At 37.0% G+C, this 21,577-nt stretch overlaps 1 protein-coding gene across 1 annotated transcript; it reads right to left on the reverse strand.

Annotated features, from left to right (window-relative positions):
• Window positions 1–4,732: 4,732 nt before the first annotated feature.
• On the reverse strand, window positions 4,733–5,816 carry LOC100030404 (olfactory receptor 4D5). The gene has a single exon (XM_001379882.3). It carries the CDS (start codon window positions 5,675–5,677, stop codon window positions 4,733–4,735), a length of 945 nt encoding a protein of 314 aa, XP_001379919.2. The 5' UTR covers window positions 5,678–5,816.
• Window positions 5,817–21,577: the final 15,761 nt, after the last annotated feature.

The raw sequence follows: 21,577 nt of genomic DNA on the forward strand, positions 1-21,577 counted from the left end.
AAACCCGAGTAAAGAGAGAGTATATCTATGGGTAGGAAATGTACATCCTAGTGGGAGAGACTCCTTGAATCCCTAGAAGTCAAACAAGTTTTTATATGGATAAACAAAAACAAAGTCCCTTAAAATAAGAGTGTTTTCATCCACCCTATCCATAAAGATAGCAAACACCATCAGCAGAGTCATATTTAAACTGGAATAATTATAGGGTAGTATAATGGAAAGGGCCCTGAACTTGAAATCAGAAGACCTGGATTTGAATCTCAGCTCTTCCCCTTAGTTGTTTTATGACCTAAGGCAAATCTTTTCCATTTTCTGGGCCTGAGTTTCCTCATTTTTTAAATGAGGGAGTAAGTCCTACCAGATATAAAACTGTGCATTCTGGGTTGTGTCAGGAGCAGATCTGGAACTCTCAAAAGTATATCAGAGAAACTCAACAATCTTTCTGAGATTCAGTTGTCACATTTCTAAGATGAGACAAATATTTTACGGGAAGGTAATGTCTCCACTTGAAAGGGGGTCGGTGTAGGGATGGTTAGAAACAATACTGGACATTGACTCAAGATTGTCACTGTGGGCAAGACATTTGACTTCTCAACTCTCTGCTTCCTCATCTATAAAATGGAGATTATAAGGCTTATAATGCCTGACAGAGTTATTGTGATATATATATATATATATATATATATATATATATATAATGTATATGAAGTACTGGCAAATCTTATAAACCCTTAAGGACAAGGAAGGATTTGTTTTCTTTTCATTCCCCAATTTGCAGCCCAGTGCCTTTCACAAAGCAATTGTCAAGAAACAAAGTTTCTAGAATTTAGTTATGAATTCATGAGTGAAAGAAAGAGGTAGGCAGGGAGGGAAGGGAAGTTGGAGAGAGGGATGGAGGGAGAGAAAAAGGAAAGAAAGAAGGAACAAATGAATGAATGAAGAAATGAACAAAGGAACGAAGAAATGAAGGAAGGGAAGGAGGAAGAAAGGAAAGGAGGGAAGGAGGAAAGAAGTATATTAAGCACTTAAACTGTATTTCAAACATTATGCTAAACATTGTAAATAAATGTGTAAAAAGTGGAAAAAAAAATACCTGCCTCAAAGAGACAATACATATAGGAGGGTAGTGACAAGAGGTTGGTTAGATTGATTTCCTGAACTTAACTAACCTCACTCCATAGTGCCCCTAGTTATAACTGTAAATTAATGTGGTGGCAGAAAAGGAAATTCACTGTACTTTACCTTCTTGACATAAGCAATGTCAACCAAAAGACAAAAAAATCACCCTATTTCATATTCTCTCCAGAGCCAACCACATACTAGCAAATTAACAGATCTCTGCCTCCTTTCCCCAGAAATATATTAAACTTTCCTAGAGGATAATGACTTATTGTTATATATTGTCTTCAAGCTAATGAAAAACTTATACATAGGAGCAAAATTGCCTGGTCTATTTCATTACTTTTACCAATTTCCCAAGATTGTATTTTTGGAATATGGGGCAGGTGTGGCAATTTTGACATTGTGTAAAGAGTTTATTGTAGTTTAATTACAATCTAAATATTTCTAGTTCTAATAAACTGCATTTTTTCCAGGTACTTTCTTCATATTGTCAGGATATCAATGTCTATTTGTCAATGCAACATGTAAGCTGCCAGTTTTATTTTATTTTTTTTAAATCCTTATCTTCTGTCTTGGAGCCAGTACATAGTATTGAAGAAGAGTGGTAAGGGCTAGGCAATGGGGGTCAAGTGACTTGTCCAGGGTCACATAGCTGGGAAGTTTCTGAGGCCAGATTTGAACCTAGGATCTCTAGGCCTGGCTCTTAATTCACTGAGCTACCCAGCTGCCCCCAAACTGCCAGTTTTAAAGGGACATATAATCTTAGAAACAGATTAGATAATACAGATAATTCAGGCAAGCCCACCTATTAAAGTCTGATTCTTTCTAAGCATAATTGTGGTATATGGGCTACATGGAGTTTATGAAATAGATTTTCTCTACAGGACCCCATCTTAAACCAACCAGAACAGAAGAAAATATAGGAAACAAAAATAAAGGTTCTTACCTATTTGTTTGTTTTTTAATGTGGCTCATGCAAGAGTAGTTTTCAATTTCTCATTTAGTTTGTATTTTTTATTTCCCAGTCAATGCACCAAAACTGTAGTAGAAAAAAGAAACAATAAATTTAGGATAAAAATTAAAAATAAATTTATTGTTCTTGTAAGTCAAGACAAGGAGAGATTAGTTGACAGTATTTTATCTGTTAACCAACTGAGTTTTCCCTACAAGCTATTTCCAATAATTTACATTGACGCCTTAAAATTGCAGATATCTGTATATGTTTATGTAAATATATGTGTATATATATATACACATATATATGAACCCATGTGTATGTGTATGTATATGAATGTAATTGTGTGTTTGCATGTACATCTAAGAAAACTAACAACAATTTTACTGGATCACAAACTAAGTTCATTGTACTGTAGTAGTCCAAATATAATACGACCTAGAATATCATGTAATCCCAAGTATTTTTTTAATTTTATTTTCTCCTTTTAAATTACAGCTTTCTCTTAACTTGTGAATAATTTAGGCACTTTATATTAATATTTTATATATATTTTTCAAGGACCTGAAAACTAGTTAAAGAAGTTTCAATGCCAATACTTTTATTAAATATGTATCATTTTTATAGAATACTTTTATAGTGAGAAACTACCTTCCAATATTTAATCATGTTGTCGTTCCTCTTCTATTTCCTCACCTCCTGGAAGTAGAAACATCATCCGAGTCATCACTGTCACTTCTTTTTCCCACAAAACACCATCTTCACTACCATCCATACTGTTTGATACAACATTATTTTAAATCCAAGCACAATGGCCTCAGTGAAGATTGTGTCCCAAGCTGTTTTGATCTAGTTCTCTAATACAGTGACTGAAAGTTTCTTTATTATTTTTTTCCTGATGGAGTAAATTCATGGTTTCCAGCCAATATTGACTTGTTATATTCTTTCCTCAAATGATCTTTGAATGGCTTATTAATGACTACATCTAACACTTTTAAGTCATTCCTCTTGGAAGAACAACTAGGTCTGGTACATTTCAGCAATTCTCTTCACATTTTCAGTCAGGTGACATTCATGTCTGATGCAGTAACACACCCAGACGCCTACCCCAGACCACAATCAACCATTCTAACATGAGTTCTTCATTCATCTGTCCCTTTTCCTGCACATGAAAGATCACTCCTGATGGTAACTTTTCCTTAGGTAATGTTTTGCACCTTAAAATTACGTAAGGAGTCAGTTTTCCCCCATCAGCTGTTACTGCAAGTATCACAGTCATTCTAGTTTTCTCATTTCCAGTAGTTTTAATCAACACTGATTTGGCACCTTTAGTATTAACAGTGACATTTGACAGAATATCAAAACAAACGTTAGGTCAGCATGTCCCATCTGCCCCATGAAATAGCCATACTTTTTACATATGCAGAGGCACACAATACACAACTTCTAGTTCCAAAGCTGGAAGTGCTGGAATATAGTGTGAACACAACTTTCAAAGGTACATATTGGAGGAAAAACATCGCACTATATTTGGGCTAATACAGTAGCTATTTAATAAATGCAGTTCTCAAATATGGGTATGAAAGTACATTTATTGATGATAAATGTTTAGAATATAATTCACTTTTCAAATCTTATGGAAGAAAATAGTTTAAGACTAAGAAATGTTGTCTTATAAAATAAGAGCTCATGGAAGGAAAGAAAAATTTAGGGAAAGCTTGACAAGAATTTCAACAAACAAAATCATCTCCTGGGTATTTCAGAGTGAAAAGGATGAGATTGAGAGAAGGGAACAAGCATTTATTAAGCACTACTAGATGCCAGGCATTTTACAAATATTATGTTATTTGATCCTCACAACAGCTCCAAGAAGTAGGTACTATTATTATCCCCCTTTTACAACTCAGGAAATTGAGGCAGTCAAAGGTTAAATGACTTGCCCAAGGTCACAAAGCTGGTAGGTATTTGAGGTTGGATTTGAAATTAATGATTCCAGGTCAAGTTCTCCCAGAAGAAAAAGGAAAGGGATAAAAAAAAAGTTTTAAAATGTATAATAAACTCTTTTTATTTTCAAGGAGAGAGTAACTAGATTTAGATTTTAACATTATATGCCAAGATATACATCTTTACGCAGTAGAAATGGCACAGAAGAAAACAAGATAATAAAAATATCTGTAAGAAAACAAACAACTATATAATACATATGCATGTTACATATGTATATATTTACATATATATACATATACACAGAGCGAGAATCCCAAAATATAATTTTTAAAGTATTAAGGATATCTTCATATCTCAAGATATATGAAGAAGATGAAGTTATCAAGGGAGGGCAAATATCAGACCTTACCAGAAATCCCTTTCCAAAAACTGCTGAGAAATAGGTCACGATTTCCATGATGTCAAAAAGCCATCTCCCTTAAATTGCATGGCTGGTGTCCCTTGGCCATGATTATGAGTTCCAACTTGTCTAAAAGTTCAGCTTAGACTTATTTTTTTTTCACACTTCTGAAGTGGAAAGATCCCATGAGCAATGGAGAAACAATAAGCAGAGTACTCTGACTACTTCCTAGGCTTGTTTCATCTAAAAAGCATCTCAAAGACACTATCCGATTCTCCTGTCCATCTTCCCACTAAAGTTCTGCCGGTTCAGTGCTCCTGCTTCCCTCGTGTGACTATGTACTTCCTCCATAGTTTCTTCATGGCATCAATTACTTCCTTGTTCCTCAGGGTGTATATGGCAGGATTGAGCATAGGGGTGACCATGGTGTATAGGACAGAGACTGCCTTGTCCATGGGGAAGGTCCGAAAAGGCCGAGCATAGATATAGATACAAGGAACAAAGATCAGCGTCACGACAGCAATGTGGGAGGCACAAGTGGACAAAGCTTTGCTCCGGCCCTCTCGGGAATGGCTCCGAAGCATAATAAGAAGAGCTGTGTAGGATCCCAGGAGTACCAGGAAGCACATGAGTGTAACCAGGCCATTGTTGGAGACCATTAGCAGCTCCAGTGCAAAAGTATCAGTGCAGGCCAGCTTGATCAACTGGGGAACATCACAATAAAAGTTGTCTAATTTGTTGGGCCCACAAAATGGCAGTTGGACAGTCAGGGCAACCTGAACGATTGAATGGATGAAGCCCCCTACCCAGGAACCTGCCATAAAGAGCCCACAAACTCCCTGATTCATAATAAGTGGGTAGCGTAGTGGCTGGGAGATGGCAACGTAGCGGTCATATGCCATGACGGTGAGAAGAAAGATTTTGATGCCCCCAATGAAGTGGAAAAAAAAGAGTTGAGTGAGGCAACCCCCAAAGGAGATGGTTGGGTTGCCGGAGAGCAGGTCAGCCAGCATCCTGGGGGAAGTGATAGAAGAGTAGCAGAAGTCAAGGAAAGAGAGGTTGGCAAGGAGAAAGTACATGGTTGTGTGCAAGTGGGGGTCAGAGGACACGATGGCTACAATAAGTAGATTCCCCATGACTGTACAAAAGTACACAGTGAGAAACACCATGAAGAAGAAAATCCGGAGCTCCCATGCCTGAGAAAGACCCAAGAGTACAAATCCTGTCACCTGAGTATGATTGACTGGATTCATCAGTTTTGATGTGTCTCTGGAGGGGAACCTGTTGGGGAAATGTACAAAACCATCAGTGATTCTATCAGTAGGTTCATTCAGATTGTTCCCTTGGGGTCATGCTAAGTTTCATTATTAACAATAATACTTCCACCTCTATTAAGAGTTGACTGTAGAGGGGAGCTGGGTTGCTCAGTGGATTGGGAGCCAGGTCTAGAGATGGGAGGTCCTAGGTTCAAATTTGACCTCAGACACTTCCTAGCTGGGCAAGTCACTTAACCCCCATTGCCTAGCCCTTACCACTCTTCTGCCTTGGAGCCAATACACAGTATTGATTCCAAGATGGAAGGTAAGGGTTAAAAAAAAAAAGATTTGACTGTAAAAATCATTGCACAGCAGGCAGGGAAGCTGGTTGCTCCTGAAACCAGGAGAAGTTGGAAATAACCTCTCTTTTCCCTGCTGCTATGGCTGAAAAAGCCCTCTCTAAAAATATTCAGTTCTCCAAGATTTGGATGAACTAAAAGAGCATGCCCAAAAAGGATTGAGAAAAAAGCCACTGAGATTAATAAAGCAGCTTCTGGGAGACCATAGTGAGTACAATGGGTGGAGGCCCCGGCTTCAAGATGAGCAATCAAAAATGCTAGAAGCAGGCATGGAGGTCCAAAAGAGACCATAGCAATAAATGTAGATAATTAACAAAGGTCAACAGAGAGGAAAAAGAGAGCTTACTCAGATGCAAAATGAGTACCAATCCAAGGAAAGGACAAAAGGTAGCTGATGTGCCACTGGCTCGAGGACCCACAGTAATAATGATACATTAAAGTTGCTGGGTGTCACCTGCTAGTGTCATTATTTTTTGGCAGACTCTGATCCAAACAGAGGGAAAGGAGCCCTTAGTGTGATGGAAGTTTATTCCCTTTGTAACATAGTAAGTGCTTAATAAATTCTTAGTGTCTTTCTGTCTCTCTGTTTCCCCCTCTATCTATCTCTCTCTGGCTCTGTCTCTCTGTCTCTGTTCTCTCTGACTCTCTCTGTCTCTCTATCTTTATTTCTTCTCTGTCTGTCTGTCTATCTGTCTCTCCCCCACATGCTTTGTGAAAAAAAAATAATTTTAAGATTAAATGTTTTGGTAGCCTTTTTTGCTTGCTAGAGGGCAATTAAATCTGAATTCAGTTATTCACTAGCTGTGTGACCCTGGGCAAGTCACAACCTCATTTACCTCAGTTTCCTCAGATAATGAGCTTGAAAAGGAAATGGGTTAAACTACTCCAGTATCTTTGTCAAGAAAATTCTAAATGAACTCACAAAGAATAGGACACAACTATAACAAGTGAACAGCAAAAGGAGAACCAAAAGTCAAAGTCTAATGTCCCTAAAGGGTCTTTTGAGTGAAGAAAGGTAATGAGATCTAAATTAGGGTAATGGAGAGCAAGGGATAGATGAGAGAGGTTGTAGAAGTGGAGTCAACAAAAATTTTGCAAATGATTTAACACAATAATAATAACTAACATTTATATAGCACTTACTTTTTGTCAGATCTTGTGCTATTTGCTTTACAATTATTATCTCACTTGATCCTCATAACAACCCTGAAAGATAGGGGCTATTATTATCTATTATTATATCATTTTATGAACAAGGAAACTGAGGCAAATAGAGGTTAAGGGATTTGCCCACTATCAGACAGCTAGCCAGTGTCTTAGACTGGGTTTGAACACAAAATCTTCCTGTCTCTAGGTTTGGTACTTTCCCTATCTGCTATATTTCTTAACTGCCTCTAACATATAGGGTAAAGGAGAGTCAGAAGTAGTGAATACCTCTGAGGTTATAAATCTGAATGCCTGAAAGGATGGTAGTACCTCTGACAGAAATAAGGACATTCAGAAGAAAGTTGTATTTGAAGGAAAAGATAATTAATTCTGTTTGGGAGATGATGAATTTTAAATGCTTTTGGGATATCCAATTTGAAATATCGAATAGATAGCTGGTAATGCAGGACTCGTGTTCAGGAAATGACCAGGAGTGGATGAAGAGATCTGAAATTTATTTATGGAAAGATGCAATCATTGAAACCATGAGAGAGGTTCATGATAAGGTCTTTGAGGAAGAGGAGAAAGGAAGAAAAAAAGAATATTGTTGGACCTTAGCAAATATTTGTTCACTATACTACACTGCTTTGGGGGAGCTCTTTCTAGGAATGATACAGTAATTTCTTTTGTAAAATTAATGATTCAATTCAATAAAATGTCATTAAATATCTACTATTACATGGTACTAGATGCTGTACCAGGTGCCAGGATACAAATTTGAAAAAATAAGCCAACATTTAATCAACAAGCCTATTAAATGCCTACTAGGTACTGTGAAAGGCTCTGTAGATTTATAAAAAACTAACAAAACTACTTGACCTCAAGAAGCCTTATTTTAAGGAGCTACTGGTCACTAAATAAATAGCATTAAATAAAATGAACTACGGCCTACATTTATTTATACAGTGATTTACAATCCATGAAGAACTTTACAGCCACTATTTCACCAGATCCCGCAGATAAATTATATTTGTTATGCTCCCTATTGCATATGGAAACTGAAGCAGACAGAGGTTTGAAAGCATGTTCAAAGTTAGGTATTGTAAAAAAAAAAAAAAAACCAAACATCCTAATAAAAGTTTGAGCCTGGATTCCCAATGGTATCTTCTGACTCCATGCCATGCGTTCATATCGAGGACATGGTTTTCATGAAATTAGAGTCTCAGAACTGAAAGAAGTTGCAGAGGACATCTGGTCCCAACCCTCACCAGAACAAAACTTTCTTCAATACAATTTCACTAAGTGGTCAGCTAGACATTGCCTGAAGACTTCCAGGACATGTGAACTCATTGCTTCTTAAGTCAGCCCAATCAACTTTTTTTTTTTAAACCCTTACCTTCCGTCTTGGAGTCAATACTGTGTATTGGCTCCAAGGCAGAAGAGTGGTAAGGGTAGGCAATGGGGGTCAAGTGACTTGCCCAGGGTCACACAGCTAGGAAGTGGCTGAGGCCGGATTTGAACCTAGGACCTCCCGTCTCTAGGCCTGGCTCTCAATCCACTGAGCTACCCAGCTGCCCCCCCAATCAACTTTTGCATAAGTTGAATGAATAGGAACAGCTTCCTAAAGCCAAGGTTAAATCTGCTTCCTTGCATCTTCTACTATTGTTCCTAATTCTGACCTCTGGAATCAGGTAGAACAGTGTCTAATTCCCCTTATAGGTGACAACTGCTCAAATATTTGTAGAGAGCTATCATGTCCACTTCTCTCCCCTTTCATTCCTTTCTTCAGACCAAAAATTTCCAATATTCACAATTAGTCCTCATATGGCATTAATATCAAGGCCCTTGAACATCATGGTAGCCATGGAATCCTCTGGATTCTCTCCAGCTTATCAACGTCTTAGCTAAAATGTGGCCACCAGAAATGAACATGATACTCTAGATGTGTTCTGAATGGGATAAAACACTTGATCATAATACCGAATATTGTGCTTCTTTTAATGCAGCCCAAGATTGCATCATCCAGTGACACAGGTCTCTTGGCTATTCCACAAATAAGATACTCCATCTCTTGACTCTGGTGACATTCTCTGATGGTCCACCATACCTGGGACACTCTCATTCCTTTCCTACCAACTTCCCTGGCTTTCTTTAAGTTCCAAATAAAATCTCATCTTCTACAAGAAGCCTTGTCCTACTCCTCTTAATTCTAGTGCCTTCCCTTTCTTATTTCCTATTTATATTGTATAAAGTTTGTTTATGCATGTGTTTGCTTGTTGTCTCTCCCATTAGATTGTGAGCTCCTTGAGGGCAAGAAATATCTTTTACCTTTTTTGTATCTCCAACACTTGGCACCATGCCTGGCACAGAAAAAGCACTTAATAAATGTTTCTTTCTTGATTGATTGATTTTGGCTGTCATATCACACTGTTGACTCATATTGAATCCACTAAAAATCTGGGATCTTTTGCAAACTTATGCTCATCTTTTCATTTTTTCCATTCAATTCAATTAAGTAAGCATTTAAGTATTTAAAAAATACCAGTCACTTTGGTTGATACTGAGGATTGCTTCAAAAAGCTTACATTCTAACTTTTGCCCAGAGACTCCCTAAGGAGAGAGTAAGTACCATCCAGGTGAGTTTTGGACTCTCTTCTTAAGCTTTCCAACCACTCTAGCCATGTCACTCTTTACCCTTGATTATACATCTATATAAGAAAATAGTGAGCATGTTTGAGCCTCAGCTGTCAAAGAACTATTATCACACCAGAGAGCTGCAAGCAGAAAAACTCTGTGGGGAAGGACCAGATTAAAATGTAATTGGGAAACATTTAACATATGAATAAAGACACAGGACTGCAAGTTTGTTTTTGCGTCTCTAAGTCCCTGTGCAGCCCAGGGGATCCCTTTCTATTTGACTTCCACAATACTGCTTGCTGTGATTAACAAAGTCCTCCCCAGGAGCCACAGAGTCTACCTTCCCCTACCTATTGGGAAATTCACTCGCTTATTGCTGCAGTTCTATTGCCAGGCCAGACAACAACTTCACAGGAAAGAATCTCACCTGCCAACTATCCAACCCATTATCTAAAAAATAAAAATACTTTATACAACATGGCTATTGGGGATGGCCCCTAATAAAGATGGGTGCCCCAATAAATAGAGCACTGGGCACTGGAGTCAGGAAGACCTGAGTTCAAATTCTCTCTCACACACTTACTGGTTCTGTGCCCTTGGACAAATCATGTACCTTTTGTTTGCCTCAGTCTTCAACTGTAAAATGGTGAAATAATAGCACATTCCTCCCAGAGTTAATGTTTGGATGAAATGAGATAATATTTGTAGAGTGCTTAGCACAGTGACTAGAACATAGTAGATACTAGATCAGTGTTAGCTATTATTAGCAGTACTGTAAAGTGGTCAATCTGTCTTTGCCTGAAAACCTCTAATGAGGGGGAAGCTGCTACCTCCAGAGGTGGTCATTTTGCAATAACCTGACATGTGAGGAAGCTTTCCCTGATATTAAAACCTCAACTTACCTTTTTTGTAAAATCTTCTCAGCCCTCTTAGTCATTCTACCTGGTGCCAAAGAGGACAAGTTTAATCCCATTTTTATATAAGTCCTTCAAATATTTGAAGAGCAGAACCTTCTGTTCTCCAGACTAAACATTCCAAGGTCCTTCAGCCAATTTTCATATGGCATGTTCTTAAAGCACTTCATCATCCTGATTGCCTTCCTTTGCATATTCTCTACATTATCCATGTCTTTCCTAAAATATTGTACTCAGGACAGAAAACACTACAGCAGGGACTCATTTTATGGTAACAAAAGACCAGAATTCAGGTAAATGTTATTGGCAATTGAAAAAAATAAAGGCAGAAAAATACTTAAAATTAAAAAAATATTTAATCACCAACTAAATTCACACCATTTTCCCAAGTGTTTTTTAAAGTCTTGCAGCAGTTTGCCCAATCATGCTCATTCTCACTCTGAAGACCATTAAGTGTGAGTCATTACATTGTTTTGAGCCAATCATTAGGTCCTGCATTAGTCTTTGTCCAGAGTTCTGGCTTGCAACAAGTCCTATCTGAATTGGAGCAATGCGTCTCTTTGTTTCTTTAGTTATTAATAATGGCCCCAAAGCACAAGAGTAGTGTTGCTGGTAACTCTCATAAACATAAGAAAAGTTGTAAAATGCCTAGGAATGTTTGGAAAAGAAATACTTATTAACTAATGCCATGCATTATTATGTGAAATTTTCAACTTATGCAAAGTGTCTTGGAACAGATTGGTCACTTAAAACAAGGTCATACTGTACTACGGAAACAGAACAGGACGGAGTACAATCAGATGGTCCATTCTGTATTCCTGGAAGCTCTCCTTCTCTTAACATAACCCATTATCACATAATGTGATTTTTGCCTGCCATATCACAAAGATAATTTGTATCAAGCTTTCAATGCATCTAAACCCTGAGATCATTTTCAGACAAACTACTAACTATGCCTCCCACATTTTGTACTTGGAAAACAAATTCTTGGAACCCATTTGTGATGCCTTTATCCCTGTTAAATTTGATCTTCTATTTTGTCAAAATCTCTTTAAATCTTGGCACTTTCATGCAGATGTGTTAACTATTCTTCTTGATTTGGGGTCAATCATTTGCAAATTTGTTAAGCATATCATTTATTCTTTAAATCAGATAATTAATACAAATGTTTAGTAGCATGGGGCCAACCAAAGATTTTCTAGATATTCCACTATATACAATTTCTATGCAGACACTGAATCATTAACAACTACTTTTTTGGTCTGCCCTGTCAACCAATTATAAATACATCTAATTTTACTTTTGACTAACTTACATTTTGCTATCTTTCCACAAAAATAGCATGTCAGATATTTTACTGAAGTTTTTGCAAACTACATATTAAGCATTCTCCCCATCTATGAGTTTGTTTAATCTGCCAGAAAAACAATATGATTAGCAGAGCATGATATCTTCATAAAGCTATGCTGACTTTTTGAGATCACCACTTCATTTTCTAGATATTCTTTAACCAAATTTTTAAAAATCCATTCTAGAATGTTGCCAGGAATTGAAGTCCACTGCATTTACCAATAATTTAATAATTTTCTTCCTTTCCCTTTTTTGAAAAGTTGGGAAGAGATTTTCCCCTCTCTAATCAATCCATAACACTTCTCCCAGACTATATTTCCTTTATCTTATAAGATTTCCAAAACAGTATGACTTCTCCTGTTTATCTTTTCACATATAGATCATACCTCTCTCCTACTCCTCCACTGATCTATTGCTCCTTTATTCTTCCCTTTCTTTTTTCCTTACACTAACAGGTCAGTATGGGGCTACTTTTCACAAAGTATTAGTCAAGCACATTTCATCAGTAAAAACTATCAATAACTTATGTTTAAAATAAATCTATATGTATGTCACAAAAGTTCACATTTACATAATCCCTAGGTACAGCACTTTTATAGAATTAATTTATTAGATCCTCCTATAAGTCTTTTAAAATAGATGCTACAAAAGTTATTATTCCCAGTTAAAATAGGGGCAATTTAATGGTAGAAAAAGGACTAAAATTTAGATTTTCTTTTTTTCATTTTTTTAAAAAACCCATACCTTTCATCTTAGAATCAACACTGTGTTTTGGTTCTAAGGCAAAAGAGTGGTAGGGTTAGGAAATGGGGGTGAAGTGACTTGCCCAGGGTGACACAGCTAGGAAGTGTCTGAGGTTAGATTTGAACCTAAGACCTCTCATCTCTAGACCTGGCTATCAATCCACTGAGTCACTTAGATTTTTCTAACATTCAATCTAATGATCTATCAATAAGATCATAATATTCTCCATATAAGAATCAATTTAGCTATATGTAGGTACTTTGGAATATTTCAAGTGATTGGTCATAATTTGCCAACTTTAGTACAGTAGAAAGAAAACTATCTCTGGAGTTTTGTTTTGTTTTTTAAACCCTTACCTTCCATCTTGGAGTCAATACTGTATATTGGCTCCAAAGCAGAAGAGTGGTAAGGGCTAGGCAATGGAGGTCAAGTGACTTGCCCAGGTCACACAGCTGGGAAGTGTCTGAGGCCAGATTTGAACCTAGGAACTCCCGTCTCTAGGCCTGGCTCTCAATCCACTGAGCTAACCAGCTGCCCCGTCTCTGGAGTTTTTACAGGATCATATTCTGCTTCTTACTGTGTGACCGTCAGCAAATCACTTCGATTTTCTCATGCCTAGCATAGTGCCTAGAGCATATTACATGTTTAATAAACAGATTCTAAGTCATAGTTTCCTTATCTATAAAATGAGGGGATTGGACAAGTTGAACATTTCAAATACTAGATCTACTATCCAAGATCAGTCAGAAAGATTCTCTAATGGAGATAGACATTGAGTTTCAACAATGGCTCTGTGGAGGAAAAAAAAAAGCACCACCACCACCACCAATCACCACCTAGGAAAATTATTAATGTTCTAACTCAGAGTAGTACAAGGAAGTGAAGGCACTTCTAAGATGGCAATTGAGACATTTTCCCAATTGCCTTTTCTGCTTCTTTAGTTTCTTTCTTTTGGTCATTCCACCTTCTTTCTTCCCCTCTATAATTCTCTTAATGCCTCATTTCCAGTTTCTCATATTCCCTACATTTACACAAGTGGAGAAGAATGAGAACATTCCAGGCAAAGAAAGTACTATTTTGTTTATTAGAAACTCCCTTCATTCTTCCCTCCTGCCACCTCTAGTACTTTGGGAAATGGGCAAGCTGAAGAACTATGCATACGGTTAGGACAATGTGTTCTTGCTATTGGTGGGGTCTATGAAGATTTTCCAGCTAAGCTAAGGCAGCTCAGGCATGGGGGGTGGGGGGGAACAGCAATGGTTTTTGTCTTGCCAAGCCCTGGCTCCAAAACCCAATCCTGCTTCTGTACATCTGTGAATACTTGGATAAGTTATAACATTCTCTGCACTTGTTTCCTCATCTGTAAAATGAGAAGGTTGGACTAGATGATATGTAAGTTCCCTTTCAGCTCTTCCTCTAAGCATCTTAAGTACCCAGCCTTTAAAAGGGGAAGGGAGAAACTTTTTTTATTTACTCAAGGTCATAAAATTCAATTCCACAAACATTTATTATGCAATTATGTGCAAGATCTCCACATGTGCTGAGAGTGGGATGGTACACAAAGATGAAGAAGACATCATCTCTGTAATCAATTTAAAGGTTATAGTGAAAAGAATTCTTGATTTTAAATAATATCCAGAAGGCAACCAGGAGACTCAGTGGATTGAATCAGGCCAGAGATAGGAGGTCTTGAGTTCAAATATGATCTTAGACACTTCCTAGCTGTGTGATCCTGGACAAGTTACTTAGCCCCCATTGTTTAGCATTTATCACTTTTCTGCCTTGGAACCAATACACAGTATTGATTCTAAGATTGAAGGTAAGGGTTTCAAAAAAGAAGGAAAGTATATCCACCCCCTTCTTCTTGCCCCACCACTAGATATCTCACTCCCATATAGAACAAAGCCTTGGCAAAATTATTAAGTGAATGGTATTTCTGATATGCTCTCTCTTCCACTTCACTCACTTTTTTTTGCCTTGGTGGTACTTCCTCTCTCCTCTCCATCCCCAACTCCTAGTAACTTCCCAACTTTTTTTTCTATATCCCCAACTCACATCCAAACCTCCTTTCCAAAAAGGTTGTAATAAATTCACCCATGCTGCTATGTAAAAGACAATCAATACTTCATTTGCTATCCCCACCTTGAAGTGTTTGCCTTTCAAAGCCAAGCATATTGGAAAGAGCCAAGAACTTAACATCTGAAGACCCAAGTTTGAGCCTCTGTTCTGTCATCTGCCAGTTTTGTCATAATTAGTCATCATTTCTCCTTGGAAAAATATCTATAAAGCTCCTTCACAAATCCTGGAATGCATATGTATAATCAAATCCAAATGAACACTTCCATGAGCCTTTCTAATAGTTAATCTGTGTTGTAGGTAGGTCAAGTATCATGCTACCCATATTACAGATGAGGAAACTGAGTCTCCAAGAAACTCCACTCAAGGTCATATATCTAATCTAGTAAGTATTCTTAGCCCGTCATCATGGCACAATAGAAATTGGATCTCAAGTCAGAAGACCAGAGTTTGACTGCTTACTTTACTACTTTTATTACTTTTTTAGGTCATGTCCAGCAAATCATTTAACCTTTCTGCAATTCATTCCTCCTCTATCAAATGAGGATTGGACCAGAAGAATTGGTCTAAATCTGGTAGAATCTCTAAATATATGATCCTATGCTAAATTTAGGGCTTTTTTCACTATACGCATGAGTATGTGGGAGTTTTAAAGCCAAATCCACTTCAACCCACCCACCCCCAATCCCTCTCTCTCACAATAACTCCTCTCAAGAGACTTAAGGCATCACTGTGAAGCCATGCAGGAGACAGATGAGAAAGGAGGGGCGGCTCCTTAGGATTCCTTGATTAAATTATTTAGGTGGCCACCTGCTCTATCATACTTCTTGTGAAAGGGCCTGATGCTCTTTCCCTATCCCTTTCTCAATAGCCCAGGCTTACCAGCTGTGCTAATTTACATGCTGTTTAATCTCCAAAGTTTATCTAGAGACTTCTCATTACCTTGCTCATCTAGACAATAGGCTCACTTAAATGGCATCAAAAGAAAAAAAAAACTTGCAGCAAACTATTCAAAATATATTCTTTTTTTTCCATTTTAACAAGCTATGCTTCAGTCTTACTCATCTTCCCTAAGGGGAGGTCCTAATTTTAATCTTCTGTGTATCCACCCAAATATCAGCAAATTGCATTGCCTGTAGCAGATGAATAAGTGTCAAATGAATACTATAATTGTCACTGTGAATCATAATAATAACAACAACTGTAACAGGCATTTATAAGCCTTTGAAGTTTGAACAGTACTAAAGTAGTTTTATTCATGATTTCATTTGAGCCTCACAACTGAAAGGTACTACTGGTAATATCATCTCTGTTTTACAGACAGGGAAACAGAGACTCAGAGATTAAATGATTTGTCTATGTCACATAGCTATTAAGTGTCAAAAGCAGAACTGGAAGAATCTCCCTAATTCTGAGTCCTCCATTCTATCTCTGTCAGACCAAAAGAGAAAAGAGAATAAGAATTTAAAAAAAAAAAAGAAAAGTTAAGATAAATTTGAGGTAGAAAAGAAGCTTACCTAGAAAGAGCTTTTTGCTTACTTCTGAGGGATTCTGCAGACATCATATTCCAGTTTAAAATGACCTGAATCCTCATCATTACAAAGTTCTAGATTTGTTCTGAAAAGGGCACTGGACAGAAGATTTGACTCTGACCTCCTGGCTCTGTCATTCGCTAAGAAAATGACTATAGAAAGTTTCTTTGTCTCTCTGGGTCTCAGTTTCCCTATCTGTATAGCAGAGCTCATAATATACCACATACCCTATAGGATTGTTGTAGGGAAAATTTTTGTAAATTATAAGTATTATGTAAATGTGATTTATTATCATTATGATTACCAATTAGACTTTGAGTTGCCATGATTTATTTAGAAACCACTTATATATTTGCTCTCAGTTTTTCCCTGATGTCAAACTATCATCTTCATCATCTCAGGGTCAGAAGCACAGAATCTCATAACTAAGGAACCTTATTTTGTATAAATTGTAGTTGATGAAAAAACCCCTGGAGGTTCTAAACTGGAGACTTGACCATTAGCCCAACATCAAGGAATTGGGAGCCAAAAAGGACTCGGATATTGGGCTGGAGCCAAACAGCAAGTGGTATAGAGTGAGCCTCTTTGCCCCATAAGGGAACCAAGCCTGGCACAAGCACTATAGATTGCAAACAATACTTTTTTGGAAACAGGTGGAGAGGCTTGGAAAAGATGGAACCTAGAATATAGAAGAGACAGGTCCCTAACACAGATTGCCACAGGATGTCCAACTTTCAGCTCAGGGTCAGAGAATAATGATTGACATTTAAATAGTACTTTAAACTTTGCAAGCTATTTTACAAACCTTGTGTCAGCCTCATCACAACCCTATCAGGTAGAGGTTATGGGTCTTATTGTCTCCATTTTAAAGATAAGGAAACTGAGTTTCAGAGATTTTAAGCAAATTACCCAGGTTTATACAAGTATCCGAAGCAGCAGACTTCCAACCCACATAGGTCACTTCTGACATAAATTCCGGCACTATCTTCTAGGTATACCACCTCTCACATCAGAGCCTCATAAAGGTATGGTGTAATAGGTAAATTGATGGACAGGAAGTTGGGAGACCCAGATCCTCGTTCTGGCTCTGTCACTAACTTTCTCTGTGATATAACTTACAGAGCAATAATCACACCAAAATGTCTAGGGGAAACTATTTTCTCTGAGGATGAGCAGGGGAGCCTTTGGACAAGAACACCCTAACTAGTCCAATTACCTGCATTTTTAAATGCCCCAAACTGTATCTGGGGACCCATTGGTATATTATCCTTATTCAGCTTTAGGACTTGGCATGAAACCCTTCATTTCTTCCATTTCCCACCTGTAACATGGGATTACTGCCTGGCTTAGCCTCTTCAGAGTTCCAAATGAGTTTAGGCATCATGGAATATTAGCATTAGAAGAAATCTTACAGATCTTGAAATCTTGGAGTTATGGAATATGAGTTCAAATCCCAGGTGTGCTTAACCTCTCTCTACATCAGTTTCCTCCTCTGTATAAATAAAGGATTAGACCAAATGACCTCTGAAGTTCCTTATAGTAGTTCTATGATGCAAAATCCCTATGAAATGAGTTTACTTATCACAGAATTTTGGTGTTCCTGAGCTAGAAGTCATGCAGTCTTAGTTCAAATCTTAGCTCTGATACTGACAAATTATATGATCTTGGTAAAGTCACACAGATAAATCTCAGGTTCATCTATAAAATGAGGAGCCTCCACCAAATAACCATTAAGATTCCTTCCAGCTCTAGACCTATAATCCATTTTATAAGGGAAATGATTTTTTTCTCTCAGTCACATGGATAGTAAATAACATAAACAGAATAATGCCACAAATATCCTTACCCAAACCCAAAGTTGTTTCCACTAGACCTTCCTCAGGTCATGTCCTATTCTTATTAAGAATACCTGTTTCTATCATTTGGGTATACCATTGCATCTATAAGGCAAAAATTTGATCTAAGTTTTCAACTGATTTCCCCTCCTAATTCTAAAAGTAGAGGATTGACAGAATGTTAGAATTGGAAACAACCATCTAGTCCAGCATCCTAATTTAACAGATGAGGAAATTTAGGTCAAGAGGAATAAAGGAATTGATCCCAAGGTCACTTGCCTAGTTGGTGGCAGACCTAGGATTCAACTTTAGATGTCTTGAATTCCAGCCCATTTTCTTTTCATCTACATAGTACTGATGTGTCTTGCCTCCAGATGAATGAAAAGAGCAAAAAAATCTTTTAAAATCTATTCATCATTCACTGGTCACTCACCTGCAACTTCCCTTCCTTGAATGATTCTTTGGCTAATCACCCATATATAAGTTGGGAATTAAAACTTGTAAAACTACACATGCACAGGCCTTCTGGGATCTGGAGCTAAATCGTTCCTCTATAGAGGGATTATTAATGCCACAATAGAAAAGTATTGGCTGTGGGGACCTAGAAAAGCTCTGAAGTATCCCTCAACAGCCCCAGTAGATAGGCCAGAGAGAAGAATGTAAGTCACAGAATGACTCATAAACCTGACTTTGGGCAGCTTCGATGCCATTAATTAGTCACGCTTCATTTTCCTCATCTGCCTAAAAAGGAGAGAGGGCTAGGTCCTCTCTAAGGCTTCTTCCAGCACTAATATTCTATATTTCTAGAGATATTGTTAAAGGAGCAAAGGTAGTACTGAGGAGTGCTGTACTTGGAGTCAGGGAAAAGAGTTTGAATTATACCTCAGGAATTTACTAAATGTGTGACCCTATGCAAGTCACAACTACTTTTCAGCTTCAGTTCCCTCATCTGTAAAATACAGGTAACAACAGCACCTCTCTCACAGTATTATAGGAAGAACTAAATGAAATAAAATGTACATGTCTTGGCAAACATTAAAATATTATCTAAATGCTAATTATTACTATGAGCTTCTCCTTTTCTAATTGTTTTCTGCTTTTCCATAGCATATATCCTTATCTACTGGTTTGGCAACTGACAAACTACCTACCAAAGATGACATGAAGATGATTTTGAGAAGCAGTATGCCAATATTGAGTAGAGCTCCTGAGGAAATAGTTAAGTCAAAAATGCATTTTGAGACTTCCAATAATATTGTTAGCATATCTCATTATTATTGTTATCTTCAGTTCCTCCCAGTACTGAGTACCATTTCTACTAGTCCCTGCTAATATACTTATCCTCTAAGGATTTAAGGAATACACTAATGGGGTAGATAAGTGGTACAGTGAACAGAACACTAGACTTGGAATCAGGAAACCCTGAATTCAAATCCTGCTTCTAACAAATATTAGTTTTATGCCTCTGGTCAAGTTGCTTAACTTTTTCCAGCCTCAGATTTCTCATCTGTAAAGTTGGACTTCTAATACCATTACTTCACAGGGTTTTGTGAAAATAAAATGAGATGACATATATTATCCTAAAAACCCTATTATTATAGGAATAGGGCTTCCCAGGTCTTATTCAGTATCTTAAATAATATTTTCTTTTCCTGTCTATTGCATGTAAAAACAATTTTAAATATTTTCAAAAGCTTTGAGCTCCAAATTCTCTCCCTTCTTTTGACCCTTCCTCCCTCTATGCCTCCCTAACCTCCCTCCTCCATAAGACAGCAAGCAATCTGATATACATTTTCCACATGTGATCATATAAAACATTTTATCATATTAGTTATTTTGTGGAAGAGTTCTCAAAAGGAAAAAAAAAGAAAATGAAATATAATGTGTTTCAGTATATATTCAGACTCCAGTTCTTTCTAGGAGGCAGATTGCACTTTTCATCATGAGTATCTCTGATTGTCTTTGAAAACTGTATTGCTGATAATAAATATATTATTCACAGTTGTTCATCAAGAAATATTGCCACTCTATCACAGAGAGTATTCACTATGATGAGGTGGGATTTATACCAGGAATGCAAGGCTGGTTTAATATTAGGGAAACGATCAGCATAATTGAATGCATCAATAATCAAACTAACAGAAATCACATGATTATCTCAATAGATGTAGAAAAAGCCTTTGACAAAAAAAAAAAATACAATACCCATTCCTACTGAAAACACTGGAAAGCATAGGAATAAAAGGACCTTTCCCTAAATAATAAGTAGTATTTATTTAAAACCATCATCAAGTATCATCTGCAATGTGGATAGGTTAGAAGCCTTCCAAATAAGATCATCAGTGAAGGAAGAATGCCCATTATCACCTCTTTTATTCAATATTGTGCTAGAAATGTAACTTTAGCAATTCGAGAAGAAAAAAGATTGAAGCGATCAAAGTAAGCAATGAGGAAACTGAACTATCACTCTTTGTGGATGAAATAATGGTATACTTAGACAATCCTAGAAAATCAATTAAAAAACTAGTTGAAATAATTAATAACTTTAGCAAAGTTGCAGGATGCAAAATAAACCCACACAAATCATCAGAATTTCTATATATTCCAACAAAATTCAGCAGCAAGAACTTGAAAAAGAAATGCCACTTAAAATCACTCCAGACAGACATATAAAATACTTGCAAATCTATTTGACAAGACAAACATAGGAATTATAAGAGCACAATTACAAAACATTTTTTACATAAATAAAGCCAGACATAAACAAGTGGAAAAAAATTAATTGTTCATGGGTAAGCCAAGCTAATATAACAAAAATGACAATCTTAACTAAATTTATTTAATTAGTGCCATACTTATCAAACTACCAAAAATCTATTTTATAGAACTAGAAAAAAATAACAAAATTCTTGTGTAATAAAATGTCAAGAATATTAAGGGAACAAATGAAAAAAAATGTGAAAGATGGTGGCCCAAGAGTACCAGATCTTAAGCTGTACTATAAAACAGTAATCATTGAAACAACCTAGTACTGGCTAAGAAATAGAAAGGTGGATCAATGAAATAGACTAGGAATAAAGAGCCCCAACAATCTAGTGTTTATAAAGCCAAAGATCCCAGCTTTGGGGATAAGAGCTCACTAACAGACAAAAACCGCTGGAAAAATTTGAAAACAGTATGGCAAAAATTAGGTTTAGATCAATATCTCACACCCTATACCAAGATAAGGTCAAAATGGGTATATGATTTAAGTACAAAGAGTGATATTATGAGTAAATTAGGAGAATATAGATTAGTTTACCTG

The sequence above is a fragment of the Monodelphis domestica genome, chromosome 4 (genome assembly GCF_027887165.1).
Source record: "Monodelphis domestica isolate mMonDom1 chromosome 4, mMonDom1.pri, whole genome shotgun sequence".
NCBI lineage: Eukaryota > Metazoa > Chordata > Mammalia > Didelphimorphia > Didelphidae > Monodelphis > Monodelphis domestica.